Here is an 18,196-nt window from a genome sequence, read left to right as displayed (position 1 = left end):
GTGGCAAGAGCCTTCAGAGGAGGGCAGGGCTTCTGAGGACCTGACAGATGGCTGCCATCTGAGAGGTCCAAGGAAGACAGGCTTCCAGAAGGAAGTGGTACTGGCCACAGGCCCTAAAGAATGAGCAGAATTTGGCTGGGGAACTGTGAGCACAGCAGAGAGGGGAAGAGCGAGAGAGTGTGGAGTGGTCAGCATCTGGGTGGACGGACACAGTGCGAGGTGGGCAGTGTGGGAAGAGGAATGGCAGGAGAGGAGGCACAGGAATGCCACTCAAGGGCTCCAGCCTCCATGAGGCAGATAAATGGAGGTCAGCAGGGAAGTTATGCTGGGTAGAGGGGTGGGCAACATGATCAGAGCCCAGCTTTGGGCAGCTCAGGGTGAGGAAGCAACGTGATGGGAGTGGAGAGAGGAGTTTTGAGGGTAAAGCTTCTCTTCAGTGCCCAGTAGCAGCCATGTCACCAGACCACCTGGGAAGTCCCTGTTGTCTTACAGCAGCACAGGCAGACACTAATGATCTGAATTCACAGTCTGGACTTTTGTCCAGAGGCTATTGAGGGCTGGGAGCCTCTCGTAAGCTATTTCTTCCCTGGTGGAGACTCTCTTGCCTGGCTGACTCCTTTGAGTTGAAGCACGTGCAGGAGGCCTTTCTTAAAAATGCACAATGCTTGGGGAGGGCTACATATCCAATGTCAGCACTTATTGGTCATTCAAGGTGGACTCCTGGCCATGTGACCTAGAACAGGTAGGCCTCACAAGGGCACTGTGGTCCAGGCTCTGGAGCACTTGGGGGCCAGCTTGAGGGTACCAGGGCTGTTAAGACAAAGACAAAAAAAGACAAATAATTGGGAGTTCATAACCCACTTCAGTCTAATGTATGAAATATGATATGTCAAGAGCTTTGTAATATCGTGAACAACCAGTAAAAAAAATAAAATTAAAATTAAAATTAAAATTAAAAAAAAAAAAAAAAAGACAAAGACAAGGCAGGAGATAAAGGGGTAGGGAGCAGCCAGAAATCAGGTATCTACTTCTCTGAGCTGAAACCTTGATGATCAGAATGAAATTTAGGACATCCCATCTTCCTCCTCGTACTCTTAAATTTTTTTTTTTAGGTTCTAGTTCCCAGTGCATCTACATTATTTCAAAATCCTAGCCTCTCCACAGTGTCAGTCATTAGCCTCTGCAATTGCAAGCTCAATCTGAGCACCTAGCAGCAGTCACTGCTATAAGAAAGATATAAGAGAAACATACCACCTTCCTGAGGATGTCCAGGGAGAGGGGCAACGGCACAGACAAACACATCTCCCACAGTGGCACGAGGACTGGAAAAACCAATGGAGTAAGGGAGGGCATGGGGGTGTAGCTCAGTGGTAGTGCCCAAGCTTTACGTGCCTGAGGCCCTGGGTTCAATCCCCAGCACATGGGGTTGGGGGGACCAGCTCAATGCAGACTGTCATAAAAAGTTTGGAGAAGATGAAGCTTTTATTATCTTCAATCTCTGGTCAAATTGAGCTCAAATGGACCAAAATAACTCAAAGCTCAAAAGAAATATACTCCGTATTTCTGATTTCTCCAAGGTCCTCTTATTTGAGGGCAATAGTTCCTTTCTAGACAATGGAATGTAATGTTGACTGTTGTGGGCTTGGGGTATACAACAGGCACTGAATAAACTGACAGAGAGGACACACAGACAACAAGCAAAGTGTATAATATATCTGGTGGAAACCACAATGGAAATACCATCTGACAGGCAGGGGGAGGGGTGCAGAGGCACCTGGTGGTGCTGGGGAGGGGTGCTCTGTTGTACAGGATGGTAAGGAAAGACCTCTGAGATTGGTGACATCTGAGCTGAGGGCTAAGGACAGAGCATAGCAGAGGCAGCCCAGTGAGGTTCCAAGAGGACAGAGAGAGAGGAGGAGCTGGAGCACAGGGTTATTAAGTTTCTTTAAAGGGACCTTGGATAGGGAAGTACAGAATATGTCCTCTACTATCCACATGTCTTTCATTTATCTTAAAATGAACAAGAAAACCAACCCACCCATCTTTCCCCAAGCAGCCTGTTAAGGGTCATCCTGAAGACTGCACTGACAGGTTACATCTCCTGTTGCTAGAGCGCCCTCCAGTGCCTCAGGACCAAACTGCATCTGGCATGGAGGTTTGGGATTTGTGTATTCTAAACCTTCGCTTCTGTCCAAAAAAGATGTGAGCATATCTTCCTTCTCACAAGGACACCTGTAGGATTAAATAAGAAGCCATATCAAGTGTATGTGCTTTCAAACAGGCTTGAGCTGCTTCCAAGCCCAAGTTCTACAGAGCAAATGTGAGATACATATATAAAATTTTTTAATGACCATATATAGGTTCAGTGAGAGGCCCTTATTAAGGAGGAAAAAAAGAACTTTTTTTTAAACAATGTAGAACTGTGAATTTAACAGTGAATACAAATACAGTCTTCCACTAAATTGTGACCCTCATTTTGCTGGGGGTGGCAACTAAGACAATACAATAGAGTAGAAAGTGTTGTCTTTAAAAATATTCAGCATTTGGGGTGCTTCCTTTACTAAGATGAGCCTGCTAATGTCAAGGGAAATGGACAGAAGAACCTCCAAAAGGCACCCACAGCCCAGAGATATAACAACTTACCCTTTCAGGAAAGCCATCTTATAGCAAGCATCCAAGGGCATCAAATGTCATGCTCTGACCCAGCAAATCCACACATAGAAAGTTACCTCCGCGTCTCACATATGGGTGCCCACAGAGATTTGGGAATAGGGATATTCATCTCTGCATTTCCCAAAAAAGAAAACTTGGAAATGGAATAAATGGTTATACACAGAAAGAGAGTTCTAGAGTCATGTGGCAATAGGACCCGTCGCCCAGACTCCCAGGCTAGGTTAATGCCCCACAGTGGAAACAAAATGAAATCAAAGCAGCTAAATTAAAAGTTATCCTAAACCTGGTTTACAGTGGAGGGGAAAAAGAAAGAGGAAGAAAGGAAAGAATGAATCTCATGACCTCATTACCTCTTAAAGGTCCACCCTCCACACTGCTGCTTGGGATTAAATTTCCAACACATGAGCTTTGGTGGGAGACACATTCAAACCACAGCAATAAACTATAAAACAGTCAAGTAACAACATGAAATAAATTAAACCTGTTTGAATTACAATGGATTTAAATTCATACCCAAGTGACCTATATGAAAACACAAATACCATTTCCTCAATATTTTCTTTATTGCCTAATAAAATTCTAAACCTGTTGAAATCGTGAGCAATGTGTAGAATAAATGAGCAATGTGCAACAACAGAACACAGCCACAGTTGTATTCAGGGGCAGGAAAGTATTATTGTTTTTACAATTAACAACTCTTCACATCTTAAAAAAAAAAAAAAAAGCCTAATACCTACCCTCAGCCCCTCCCCAAGGTTGCCAGCTTTTTTCTTAAGAAAGTTGCATTCCTAAAACTTTAGCCAGGGCACCTGCGGGCTTCCCACAGGGAGCGATGCATAAAATGGCAGCTCCTACAGAGCAGCCACCACAACATTTAGTTAAGAAAACTTTGACCAAAGGTTGTTTTCAGAAGTGACATCAATCAGACCTGGGCGGGTCCAGAACCATCACTGGAGAAAACAACCACTGGGGAAAGATGCTGCAGGTCAGCTTCCCAGGGACACTAGCTCCTTAACATCCGTCAGGTCTTCAGCCAGACTAAGACACAAGCAAGCCTGCGTGTGCACCTTCTAAACTTCAGACATAACTCTGAGAGCACTCCATTCACAGACACCGCTATTAGCAACTCATCATGGAGGATTTCTAGAAGGATGAAATGGGCCATTCTTAAACAAATGCGAAACAGGGGCACTGGGGGGGGGGGGAGCACTTGTGAGGACAGTCTTCTCAGTGGCCGCCACACTTTCAGGGAAGAATACAGTAGAAAGGAGCATGTGTAAGAAAATTTTCCCCAACTTTCCTCTGGATCCACAAGGCAAGGAATAGAGGGAGGAGGCACTGGCAGCGAGCCTGTAATCCCAGCAGCACAGGAGGCTGAGATGGGAGGATCAAAGCCAGCTTCCGCAACGGCGAGGCACTAAGCAACTGAGTTGGCTATCTCTAAAATACAAACTAGGAGGGGGGATAGTAGGGGATAGGAAAGGTAGCAGAATACAACAGTCACTAATATGCCATTATGTAAAAATGTGAGTATGTAACAGATGTGATTCTGCAATCTGTATTTGGGGTAGAAATGGGAGTTCAAAACCCAATTGAGTCAAATGTATGAAAGATGATTTATCATGAGCTCTGTAATGTTTTGAACAATCAATAAAAAAAAAAATAAAATAAAATAAAATACAAACTAGGGCTGTGGGGATGTGGATCAGTGCTGGAGTGCCCCTGACTTCAATTCCCAGTACCCCCCCACCCCCCCCAAAAAAATTTCATCACTTGGGCTGGGGATATGGCTCAAGTGGTAGCGTGATCGCCTGAAATGCATGCAGCCCGGGTTCGATCCTCAGCACCACATACAAACAAAGATGTGTCCGCCAATAACTAAAAAATAAATATTAAAATTCTCTCTCTCTCTCTCTCTAAAAGAAAAAAAAAAAATTCATCACTAAGTCCCAGCTTCCTCCCGCCATATGGATTGCCTGGTGTGCTCCCTGCCTGCACACACACATGCTCCAGGCCTACAACTCCACAAGGGCTTGGTACCCTAGGAAAACAAACCCTACACAGCTGCAAGAGCCTTAGGAAGAGATAACGCCACCAGGCAGGTATGACACAACCCTGCACTAGCAAACAGCTCCTGCAGGAACCCCACCTTCTCTACGAGGCACCCTCCACATCTGCATCTCTCAGTTCAGGCCCACATGCAGTTCTTGCTCTTTAGTCTCTATGTTTTTTTTGTTTTTTATGGTGCTGGGATAGAACCCAGGGCCTCACATGTTCTAGACCACTATCATACCACTGAGTTACATCCCAGTCCTTTTTAATTTTATTTTGAGACAAGGTCTCATCATCACATCACCCAAACTAGCCTCAAACTGTAATCCTCTTACCGTGGCCTCTATAGTAGCTGGAATTATAAGCATGTGCCACCACGCCTGGCTAGCCTGACTGTGGCCCACTAGTTGTTCTGGGAAATCTCATTTGTCACCAACTCCTCTGTCCACCCCAGGGCACGTCCTGGCTCCAGGCTCCCTGGTATTGCCTGTTCCTCCAGTCTCCTTCTTCTTTCTCTCAGCCCTATCTTCAACACTGGCCCTTCTTTCTCCATTAAGACATTCTGAATGTTCCCTCTCCATTCTAGAACTGAGGCCGCTCCAGGAGACTTGCACTCCTTCTTGAACCACTGGTCTGCACCTAAGGTCATCTGTCTTTTCATCCTTTCTCCAATCGTCTGTCAACTACTCTCCTTCTGGGCCCTGAATTCAGCCTTGTACTCCAACCCCACCCTCCTCCTGTTCATAATAACCCTCCTTCCTTCTTCAGCCTTTCCTTCCCTATCTCTAAGGTAAACAATGATCTTGGTTTTCTGAAACTAAAGGCTTGCCTAGAATGTGGAATTTCCATGTTAAAACTGGGAAAGTCTCAAGCAATTTGAAAGGATTTGTTTCCTATTTCTTGGACTACTTCAACTTACTTTTTGCCTCAAAACATTTTTGCTTACTGCTTTTCAGCTTTTTAATCATGCATTTGGCAAATATGGTCAGAATCAACCTTTGCAGAACTCTTGAAATTATTCAAAGGCTTGCGCAACCTCAAGAGCATTTATTCAAGAAAAACAGATGAATCTCAGAACAGCAATTTTTGTGGGGTTTGAACTTATCCTATCCCTCTCTCTAGTTTTGTAGTAGCTTTGAAATCCAACAGCCCACAATCACAGTGAAAACCAGTAGCCTGGCAGCCAGTGAAGGGGAAAATACAGGATTAGAGTTCTTTCAAAGCCCCATGCCCACAGAATGTCACTATGTGACCTGTCTGGTGGTTCACTGGAAGACCCCACTTGCAAGGCTTTGTCTGACCTGAGACAGGGCTCACACAGTGGAAACAGCACTGTCTCTGAGGTCATCTGTCAAAATGATCAGAAGCGACTGTTTAACATCACAGCTACCTGAGCTAGGGGATAACAGCTAGGACAAACAATGGCCTAACCAAAAAGCTTAAAAAGAAAAGTTGGAGAATGAGATGTCCAAAGGGAGATTTGAAAAGCTCTGACATATTCCCAGGAATCTAGAAGGCCTGCACATGTGTATCTGGGTGCATGCCCAGGCTGTATACATGCTCAGGAAAACTTCGGAAGACCTTAAGCTTCCGTGTCTAACCGACCTTTAGTCTCTGTGCAAGCAGAAAGTGAAGGCAAAGGCACAGTCATGAACTGTGGGTTCACAACTGGCTTTCAACACAAATTTATAAGACCCACAAAGAAACACCAAAGTATGGCCCGTCCGCAGAAGAAAAAAGCAGTTGATACAAATGGTCCCTGGGAAAGTGCAGGTACTAAATTTAGTATTTAAATCAGAAATTTACAAATGTATTCCAAAAAGCAAAGAAAAACTATAAAGAATTAAAGGAGCCAGATGTGGTGATGCACACCCATAATCTGAGACTGGAGAGTTGAGGCAGGACATTCAAAAGTTTGAGGTCAGCTTGAGCAACTTAGTAAGACCCTGCCTTGACACTAAAAATAGAAAAATAAAATCTGAAAAATAAAGAACTAAATGAAAGTATGCCAATGATGTCTCAGTAAATAGAAACTATCAATAAAGATAAAATTATAGAAAAGTCCTCAGTAGAAATTCTGATTTGGAAAGCACAATAACTAAAATGAAAATGATCCAAGCTAGCAGGGAAGAACCAACAAACTTGAAGGTTGCAGTTGAGATCATACAGCTGAGGAAGAGAAAGAAAAATGAACAAAGACGCTCAAAGACCTGAGAGACACCATCACCCTTCAATCCATCTGTACCAACTTATTCATAATTCAAGTCTCAGAAGGAAAGAAGAGAGATAAGGGAGCAAAAAGACCTTTTGAATAAATTATAGTCAATAAATTCCCAGAATTGATAAATAAACATCCAAGAAACTCAATAAACTCTAAGTAGGATAAACTAAAAAAGAACTACACTTGCCATAATAAAACTGTTCAAAGACAAACTCTTGAAACAGAAAGAAAAATGACTCATTACTTACATGAACCCTAATAAGATCAACAGCTGATATCTCATCAGAAATAATGGTGGCAAGAAGACAGTGAGAGAATATATTCAAAGCCTTTCAAAGAAAAATACTGTGGACCATGAATCCTATACCCAGCAAAACTACTTTCAAAAATGAAGGCAAGCAGGTGAGGACACAGCTCAGTGGTAGAGGGCCTGCTGAGTGAGTATGCATGAAGTGCTGGGTTTGATCCCCAGCACTGCAAAAAGAAATTATTTTAATTTTTTAAAAAAGAAGACAAAGTAAAGACATTTCTAGGTAAACAAAAGAAACTTGCTAGCAGACCCACCTTACAAGAAATACTAAAGCCAGGTGTGGTGGCACACTCCTGTGATCCCCAGCAAATTGGGAGGCTGAGGCATGAGGTTCAAGGCTAGCCCCAGGAACTTCATGAGACCCTGACTCAAAATAAAAAATGAAAAGGACTGGGATAAAGTTTATCAGTGGAGTGCCCCTGGGTTCAATTCCCCAATACAAAAAAATAAAAAGAAATTATTAGACTGAAAATAAGTGACCCCACACAGTATTCAACCCCCTATGCAGGGGCAAAGATAATCATGTGATTGTAAATGCATGTCTCTTAATTAATTTAAAAAGTAATTGTATAGCCTATAATCCAAGTGATGTGGGAGGCATGGGCAGGAGGACCACAGTGAGCCTCAGTAACTTAGTGAGGCCCTAAGCAACTTAGTGAGACCCTGTCTCAAAATTTAAAACAAAAAGGACTGGGGATGTGGCTCAGTGGTTAAGTGCATAGGTTCAATCCCAGTGCCACACGCACGCACGCGCACGCGCGTGCACACACACACAGCAATTGTAAAAAGAAATATTAAACAATTGTGTTGAAAGGCCTACATACAGAAATGTATGTTTCCTAACAGAACAAAGAAGATAGGTAGGCAGGAGCAAAGATGTACTGGGCTAAAGAAATGGCACCAGACAGGCACTCAAATCTGCATGGACAAACCAGGAGAACCAAGAATGGTAAATAAAAAGGTGAATATAACCAATACAATAAGACATAGATAGATAGATAGATAGATAGATAGATAGATAGATAGATAGATAGATAGAGACATGTATTTGCATCTCTCTAAGCTTTAAAAAATGTAAAAGTGTATAAAGTAATAATTTCAGTAATATGTTTCTGGGTTTGTAACATAGATATAAAATGTATAAAAATAATGCCACAAAAAGAAGCAACAGGAAAAGAGCTATGTGGAAGTAACATCTGTGTATCTCCAGGGATTAAGTTAGTATAAATCAAAAGGAGATTTGATAAGATATATACGATAATATACATTCAATGGTTTATCATCCAAACATAAGAGGGAATGAAGTTCTGATCCATGCATGAGCCTTGAAAATGTTTTGCTGCATTAATGAAATAAGCCAAAACCAAAAGGATGAATACACCTGCATAAAATATCTAGAGTTGGCAAATTCACAGAGAAAGCACGAAGTTAGAGGTTCGGGGCAGGGGGATGGAGAGTTATTGTGTAATGCAGAGTTTCTATTTGGGGTGATGAAAATTGTACATAGTGAGAATGGTTGCACAACACTCTGAAACATAATGATGCCACCAAACTACATTTAAAATAGCTAAAAGGAAAACTTTACATACACATATCCACAATTTAAAGAAGTATATATTATGGATGAACCCTCGAGAGCAACTACTGAAAACTAACCTTGAAATGCATAGCGAAACAAATTATTAAAGAACTTTAAAGTATCACATTAGAAAATATTCACTTAATGCTAAAGAAAGCAGCAAAGTAGGACTAGAGGAACACAACAACAATCAAGCTACAGAAACCAACACTAAATAAAGACATGTGGTGCATCTGTTTTCCCAGCTACTTGGGAGTCTGAGGAAGGAGGCTCGAAACCTCAAGGCCAGCCTCAGCAACTTAGAGAGATCATGTCTCAAAATTAATTAAGAGGGATTGGGGGTGCAGTTCAGTGGTAGAGCGCTTGTCTAGCCTGTGTGACTCCCTGAGTTTAATTCCCAATACCACAAGAAAAAGAAAAGGACAAAAAGAGAAAAAGAAGAAATGAAGCAACTGGGCAAGATCCTGTCTCTAAATAAAATACTAAAAAGGCTGGACATGTGGCTCAGTGGTTGAACACTCCTAGTTTCAATCCCCAGCACCAAAAAAGAAAAAAAGAAAAAGAAAACAGCCAACCCGTCAGATGGAGGAAGAACCAGTGTTCTTCCTCTTTGCAGACCCTCAACACAGCACAGAACACTTTTGACCAGATGTGCAGGGGGGTCTCCCCCTTCTCCAGGCAATTCTTTTCTCCTGCAGACACCACCTGGGTCTCCTGTAACTCAATTCAGTTCTGACACTTTCCACCTGGAGTTTTAGGTTAAGGGCTCAGTCCCACAAGGCTGCCCCCACTACAGCCACAAATAAAAAGCCCCAGGTTGTTCTACCTGCACTTCTGACCTACTGGCCCTATGTCAGGGCTTCTTAAGAACCCCTCCTTGATTTCAATTAATTTGCTAGGACAGGTCACAGAATTCAGGCAAACACATTTACTAGTTTATTATAAAGGATATCACAAAGGATACAGAGGAAAAGCACATGTAGGGCAAGATGTGGGGACATGCATAGAGCTGTCTGCCCTCTCATGTACACCCCCCTCCAGGAACCTCCAAGTGTTCAGTAATCGGAAAGCTCTCCATACCCTGTCCTTTTGATTTTTTATGGAGCCATGACCGATTACATCATTGGCCACTGGTGACCAACTCAAACTTCAGTCCCCACTCCCTCCCCAGAGGATGGAAGAGTGGGGTTTAAAATTCCAACCCTCAAATCATGCTTTGGTCTTTCGGGTGACAGCTGATAGCATCCCACCCCCCAAACACCAGTCACCTCATTAGCATACAAAAGACATTCTTATCACTCTGGAGATTCCAAGGGTTTTAGGAGCTGTGTGCCAGAAAAAAAGGGACAGAAACCAGATATATATATTTCTTATTATATCACAGTATCACACAATCCAATTAAGAAATGGGCAGAAGATCTGAACAGATTTCATCAAAGAATACATACAGATGGCCGATAAGGATAGCAAAAGAGGCTCAATATCATTTGAGGGAATTTCAAGTTAAAATAACAAATTAAAACAAGATACCACTAAATACCTATTGGAATAGCTAACTTTTTTTTTTTTTTTTAACTGACAATACCAAATTCTAGTGAAGATGCAGAGCAGCAGGATGGTAGAAATGTAAAATGACTCCTGCTTTGGAAGACAGCTTGGTAATTTGTTGTTTTTTCCCCCAATACTGGTGATCCTCTCCACCCCCACCATACTGGGGATTGAACCCAATTGAACCCAGGACTTAAGGTATGCTAGGCAAGCTGGGATGTACCTCCAGCTCCAGTTTGGTAGTATTTATACAACTAAACATAATCTTACCAAACAATTCAACAATCATACTCCTAGATATTTACTCAACTGATTTGAAAACTTAGGTCGGAACTGGATACATCAGCACATGTAATCCCAATTACTTTGGAGGCTGTGGCAAGATCTCAAGTTCAATCCTAGACAACATAGCAAAAGCCCATCTCAAAAAGAAAGAAAACTTAAACGTCTATACAAAAACCTACACACAAATATATATTAGCAGGTTTGTTTATAATCAAGAAAAATTAGAAGCAGCCAATACATCCTTCAATAAATGAATGAATAAACTAAGGTACATCTATACAGTGAAATACTTTTCAACAATAAAAAGAAATGAGTTATCAATCTGTGAAAAGACCTGAAGGAACTTTACATGTGTGTTGGTTTTTTGCTTTTTTTTTTTTGGTACCAGGGATTGAACCCATTTTTTGTTTGTTTAAATTTTGAGACAGGTCCTGAGTAACTGCTAAGTTACTCACGGCCTCACTAAATTGCTGAAGTTGGCTTTGAACTTGTCCATGCCCAGCTTTACATGCTTATTGTTAAGTTAAAGAATCCCGTCTAAAAGTTCCATACTATATGATTCCAATTATATTCCTATTCTGGAAAAGGCAAAATATAGAGATGGTAATGTGATGAACGCTTGCCAGGAACTTGGAAGGAGGGGATGGATAAATAGGTAAAGCACAGGGGATCTTTAGGGAAATAAAGCTATTCTGTATGATATTGTAATAAAGTCATGGCAGATACACGACATCATGTATTTGTCAAACCCCACAGAACTTTACAGCACGAAAGTGAATGTTAATATTTACAATTAAAAAATAATCTGGGAGGGCTGGGGATATAGCTCAGTTGGTAGAGTGCCTGACACTCATGCACATGGTCCTGGGTTCAATCCCCACCACAAAAAATTAAATAAATAAATAAAAATCATCTGGGAGGTAGAAGAATACTGGGAAAGCATGCAGCCTATGACAAGAGCATCTACTTGTATTATGGATTCATGAAACAATTTTATGAAGGGAACAGACAGAAAAGGGCACTGTCCTAAGTACCTCTGGAAATGAGTGGTGCCTATAAGAGTAAAGGGAAAGAAGCTGTATGTAAACACTGTACTCCGGTGGATTATCTTCTTTCCCATGGCATTTGGGTTAACCATTCTGATATTGCTACATATGTATACTGGAATTGAACAATTAAGTAAATGAATGGTGGACGGTGGGAGCCAGGTTTCTTCCTGTTTGATGGGGGAATTTACCAAGGAACACAGGAAAGTGGCTAGAGTGGTCCACGTAGTGATGGATTAGAGTCAGAGACATCAGTAAGAACTCATGTGTAGCTTAATATGACTGTAGATGGTTCTACATATAAATATTTATAGATATGCATGTCAACGGGAGCTAGTACTCACACAACTATATCTTGGCTCTGTTGGGTAAGGGTTATGCTTCCTCCTTGAGGGTGGGGTAATTTATATAGATTCAGTATGGCCAGAGACAACAGCATAATTGACACGATAGTCTGGGACTTGCCAGATGTGGTGGCACACACCTGTAATCACAGTAACTGGGGAGTATGAGGCATGAGGATCCTAAATTCAAGGCCAGCCTGAGCAACCTAGTGAGACTTTGTCTCAAAATAAAAAATAATAATGGCTGGGGATAAAGCTCAGTAGTAAAGCACCCCTGGGTTTAATCCCAGGTGCCAAGAAAGAAAAAAGAAATCAAGCCATTGGTAATCGGTCAACAGCTCTTTACATATCCCATTCTAGTGTGTTCTAAAGCTGACAGGAACCAGGATTATTTAACCCCGGATTTAGGCTCTTTGGTGGCCTTGGTGGGGAGTATGAAGGTGTGCTGCGAAACTACAGTGCTAAGGAAGACCAAGAGTGTTGGGCATTAAGCCCCAAGTATGTTAGAAGTCATGAACTCTGTGTGATCACTGGAACCTTCACAGATTGGAAAATTAACCCTCCATTAAAGCCTGGGTACACCCCCGCAGCTCTCCCTGGAAAGGTGGGATGCATAAGACCATGTGGGTCCTGCAGTGGGCCATGGAGAAGCAAGCAGAGTAAAACATTCTGAACCAGACAGGAGACATAAATTTGGCTTCTTGAACTAAACTCTGCCTATGAACCTAACAACTTATTTCTTTTTATGGTGGTCGGGGAAAAGAAAGAGATGTACGTTCATCCTATTAACAAATAGGCAAGTGCTAGATAAGGGGTTTCAAAGTACCGCCAGAGGACAACTTGAGGTCCTTGAGACTCTTTGACAGGGCCTGCTGGTCCTCTTTTCAACTAGCTACTTCATCTGCCAGAGTCCAAAATTTATTTCAAATATTTCCTCCAAAACAGCCTAATATAAGATTCCTGTTGTCCTTTATTAAGCCAAAGAAAATTTCGAAAATATAAAATGATTACACTCTTCTCACTTTTTAATTTAAAAAAGGGGCGGGGGGAACACGTTTGGAGATGTAGCTCAGTGGAGAGCACTTGCCTAGCAAGCACAAGGCCCTGGGTTCAATCCCTAGCACTGAAAGAAAAAAAAAATCATTTGTGTTAAAATTTAAAGGGTTCTGTTATTTTAAAAACAAATTATTGTAAATATTTGTTGCAATTCTAATATCGTTAGCAATAAGATTCAGGCAAAAGCTCTTTGGGACGCTCCAAATTGGGGGCGTGCAAAGGGTCCTGAGACCCAAGGTCAGAGAACCGGGGAACCAAGCAAACGAGGCGTCTCACTCTGAGCTGCCTCGGACTCCTCCACCCCGTCATAAGACGCGCGCGTTCCGAGTGCCACTGCGGGGGGAGGCGGGTTTGGTTTTCCCGGGCTGAAGTCCAGTCACTCGACCCAACGTGGTACCCGCTTTCCGGGTCCACGCAAGGCCCGTCCGGGGAGGCACCCGCAGCGGGCCACCTCTGCGGGGTTCCCGCGAGGGCTCCGAGGCGCTGCCCGGGCCAATGGGGCTGTGGCGGTAACCGCCCGTCCGCGACCCCGGGCTGGCTGCGGGGACTGGGGACCTGCACTCACAGCCTCGGCAGCGCCGCCGCCGCCTCCGTCACGCGCGCCGCCCTCCGCAGCAGACGTAGCGCCATCTTCCCGACGTGCGCGCCCCCTCACCCACCTGGCTCCGCCTCCTCCTCTTAGCCCCGCCCCTAGACCGCTTCCCACCGCGCTTTAACTTGGCTCCGCCCTCTAGCCACGCCCCTCTGCGCACGTGCCCCACCCTGCGAGTCCCGACTGGCCCTAGCCAAGGCCAAGGTCACCCTCCGGAATTAGTCTGGGCTGAGCTGGCCCTCAGGACTTTCTTCCCCGCGTCCCTGGGAAACTGAGCTTAGGTCCCACACGGGTGTGACCGAATCCAAATCACCCTCGCTTCTGGGTTTTTTAAATTGACTGTTGAGAGAATTTGCATTTTTCCAGCCACAACAGGTTAAACTTTCTAGAGATTTCTTTATTTTGCCAAAATACTATCTAACACAGTTTGTGAACCCGATATGTGCATGCCTTGGTTAGCAATTTAAGAGTGGTCAAAGAAAATGCAGGAAGACTCCACTCTGGAACATATAGTACATGCCAATAATAGGGTCAGAGCAGCTATTGGCTGCTCTCTGGGCAGAGACCTGCAGGCTGAGACTGGGGGCCAACACAACCCGTCACTCTCTGGCCTGCCGGCCAGCCCAGCGGTGACAAAAATGCTTTAAGGTGTTCAAACAGGCCTTTTCCTCCTCCTCACTGAGATCAGCAGTGCCCCCACCTATTGTCTGGCCCGTTCTCCTCCTCCGTACCTACTATCTTTTCTTTACCTTCCAAATCTGCATTTTTCTTTTTCAGCTGTTGCTACTTTCATCTTTTCATCATGCTAAGTTCATCATCTGAATTTACACTGAAAACACTTCTCAGAATTGTGCAAACCTGAATCTTGTCCTTGGTACAGGCGGAACAGTTTAAACAAAGAGAACCTGTGCCATCAGAGTGGGTTCCAAGTTCTTTGGGAAAGTCCATGTGACTGGGAACTTGGATGCTGCCTATCTGCTGGACAGAAGTGTTATTGTACTGGATACCAACAGGAGAGATTGCTTCCACCACCCTTCACCCCAGGCCTCTCCTGCCTACTCCACTAAGGATCAATTTTTGCCAGTGCTTTCCCAGCCACACGGAAGCAAAAATCAGAAACACTCATATTATCTTTAATTAAAACTTCAATATTTTGTTCATAATGCAATTTTCCATTATCTTGATTTTCAGAATATTGAAATATAACTTAATTACTGAGGTTTTGGAGGCTACCCCTTAATTTTTGCATCTGAGGCCAGTGCCTCACTGGTCTTTCTCTGGTCCTGACCCCATTCTAATTACTTTCAGCTCCCTGGATTGTTCCAAGGCCTGCTTGCTTTCATTCCTCACTCCTACAATCAGTCTTTTGCCCTTCAGTCTGGCTGATCTTTTATTGTATTATTTTTCAGGATTGGGCTTTGGACCTATGGACTTGCACACTGAGCACACACTTTGTCTCTTTATTTATTTTGAGAGAGGGTCTCATTATGTTGCCCAGGCTGGCCTCAAACTTGTGGTCTTGCTGCCTCAGCCTCACAAGTAGTGGGATCACAGATGTGGGCCGCCACACCTGGCAGGCTGACCTTTTAAAAGCATGACTGGTGCAGTTCACTAGCTGTGTGACTTTGGACAAGTCACTTACCAACTCCATGCTTCAGTTTCCTCTTCTATAAAATGAGGGTATAGGTTGTATTAGCCTCATGGGGTTGTTATGAGCATAATTGGATAAGCACATCAATTATGTTGGGTTATCGTGGATATCTATCTATATATAGGAAGGAGAGAGTGAGGGGGGTGTTTATAAGCTGATCAAGTGTTGGATAGTGTTAACTTTTCCTCATTACTATTATCACTACATTGATATCCTTCTTAAATTGCTTTGGTGGCTTCCAATAGGACACATTTAGAATAAAATCCAAATTTTTTACCACAATCCTCCAGGCCCCAGGAGGTCTGGCCCCTGCAGGTTTCTCCAACCTTCCCTCTAGATGCCCCCTGACTGCCTTTCATGTTGTATTTTGCTTGCAGTGCTGAGGATTGAACCCAGGGCCTCACACATGCTAAGCACACTCCACCTCTGGACTACACCTGCAGCCCATCTTTTGAGACATCTTTCCATGTCTTTTTTTTTTTTTTTTTTTTAGTACTGGGAATTGAACTCAGGGGCACTTGGCCACTGAGTCACATCCCCAGTCCTATTTTGTATTTTGGGGGGGTGGGGTGGGGTACAGGGGATTGAACTCAGGGGCACTCGACCACTGAGCCCCACCCCCAGGCCTATTTTGTATTTTATTTAGAGACAGGGTCTCACTGAGTTGCTTAGCACCTTGCTTTTGCTGAGGCTGGCTTTGAACTTCCAATTTTCCTTCCTCAGCCTTCTGGAGCCACTGGGATTATAGGCATGTACCATCACTCAGTTCTTTCCATGTCTTTTAAGTTCACTAAGCTCTCACCTACTGTGGGGCCTTCACATGTGATACTCCCCATCTCCAGATGCTCATACTGCACCTTCTCATCCTCCAGGTTGGTCAGCCTGTATACTACCCACTCACAGGGGGTGGGCTAACAATCTCTCCCCCATCTAGTTCATGGTCACAGCAACTAAATCATAGGTCTCACAATGTCTGTTTGTGTGTTTGTGAATTTACTTTCCCTAGTGGTTCTCAGAGAGTGGGGTGGGGGGTGGGATTGCTCCCCTCCTATGAAGTGGGTTTTGGGGGTGCAGTATTGTTCTCTTATGAGCAGGACTAGAAATGTGCTAGGCAGTCACACATGGAAAAATAAGTGCTAATTGCTGATCTAGAGCATAAGCTCTTTGAAAGCAGGCACCTTATATGTCTTGTCACTGCTGGGAAGTGACTACCCAGTAAGCAGTTGTCTAAAATATACAAGGTGAAAATGCCCCACCAGCTTCATTATAATTCTGAAAACTGCAAGATGTTCTTATTAAAAATGCCTGGACCAGCGCAGAGGTGCAAGCCTGTAATCCCAGCAGGAGGATCTCAAGTTCAAAGCCAGCCTCAGCAAAAGGCAAGGGGCTAAGCAACTCAGTGAGACCCTGTCTCTAAATAAAATACTAAATAAGGTTGGGGATGTGGCTCAGTGGTTGAGTGCCCATGAGTTCAATCCCCAGTACCCAAAAAGAAAAAAAAAAAAAATGCCTGGAACCTAAAGTAGATCCTACAGTGACTTTTTTGCTAACTATTCAATCTCTCAGATATTGTTGGAAGGAGTTGCAGGTGATTGTGGTTTTGTTGAGCTTCTCCACAAAATTACTAATGTGTGGGTTTTAAGAACTATTTTCTAATGCTAGTGTATGTTAAAATAAAGCGTTAGTCACTTTCTCTTTGCAGTGTGTGGATTTCTGGAGGCTCTATTTCCAGAAAGAATAAATAAAGGGATCTAGAGCTCCTCATTTGAGGCTAGTCAAATCTGTTCTTACAGTCTCCAAAACAAAAAAGAAAATCGAAGCACCTATTTTTCCAAGGGCATGTGAAACTGAGCAAGGTGAATGCTTCCATGAGAGGCGTTATTCTGTTGAGTCTCAACAGACTGTGGTAGGAGCCTGGCAGAAATTGGGGAAATAAGGGGTTGGGGAGGTTAGACACATCATACCTCTAGAGCATAATGGGTTTGGTTGGCTACAGTGGGGACCAGAATAATCAACCAACTCTGATCATTATTGAAGCTGGGTGGTGGTTATGTCAGGGCCCAGGACACAGTATTCCAACATACAGTGCCTTGGCATATTGAGTACTCTGAATTGAGGGAGAATGGTAGGGCCCCAGAGCAATGGCTCTCTGACATTCTCCTGTCCTATCTTCTGCCTCTGCCAGCCCCACAAAGTGATTTACAAAATCCAGAATTCCTCTTCTCCAAGGTAGCTTTTGAAAAATAAAACCCCTCTCCCCATAAAACCTTGTGAGGACGGCCTTAGGCCTGAGCCTAAGCAACTCCATTTTAAAAACTCCAGTTTGAAACCCGCAGTCTCCCCAGGCACATCCAACAGATCCCTCCTGTATGGCCACAAACAAGTTACTTCCCCTCACCCTGATAAGAGTGAAGCCTCTGGCAGGCTGTCCTAGCCTGAGGAGAAGATCAGGGTAGAGACCACCAGACCAGATGTTTCTGACCCCAGGGTAAATGATGTCATGGAGAAATCTGATGGTAGCTGATAAGGATTGAAAAGGGGGGTCAAAAGCCCCCAAATTTAGTATAAATAATAGAGATAATGAACAGGGATTCCGCCAGGCAAAACAAGGATGCACTGGAGCTGGAGAGCCTGATAAGGACCTGACATCCCACTACTTGTCATGGTTTCCTGATCCTCTGCGTGATCCTCACGGCTTTCAAACTCTACCGTCTTGTCTGGACCTTAGCGAGAGCTTCAACTTCTCCCTTGGACCCTCTCCTTGACCAGTTGTTCACTCCATGACAGGAAAAGCCTGCTTTGGTTCCTGACCTGATCACAGTGGTCTGAGAGTGCATCT

General features: G+C 43.6%; 1 protein-coding gene across 15 annotated transcripts in view; it reads right to left on the bottom strand.

Annotated features, from left to right (window-relative positions):
* Window positions 1-13,817, bottom strand: part of Clybl (citramalyl-CoA lyase) — a 249,039-nt gene extending 235,222 nt beyond the window's left edge. For 14 of the 15 annotated variants that reach the window (XM_040281673.2, XM_021729794.3, XM_021729798.3 and 11 more), the window contains exon 1: window positions 13,680-13,817. In XM_040281673.2, coding sequence (XP_040137607.2) covers window positions 13,680-13,744 — 65 coding nt within the window. In that variant the 5' untranslated portion in view covers window positions 13,745-13,817. The remainder of the gene's footprint in view (window positions 1-13,679) is intronic. The other variant, XM_078016283.1, reaches the window with a different exon arrangement.
* Window positions 13,818-18,196: the final 4,379 nt, after the last annotated feature.

The sequence above is a fragment of the Ictidomys tridecemlineatus genome, chromosome 6, assembly GCF_052094955.1.
Source record: "Ictidomys tridecemlineatus isolate mIctTri1 chromosome 6, mIctTri1.hap1, whole genome shotgun sequence".
NCBI lineage: Eukaryota > Metazoa > Chordata > Mammalia > Rodentia > Sciuridae > Ictidomys > Ictidomys tridecemlineatus.
The sequence above is the reverse complement of the archived record's forward strand: the minus strand, read 5'-3'. Positions and strand labels throughout refer to the sequence as shown.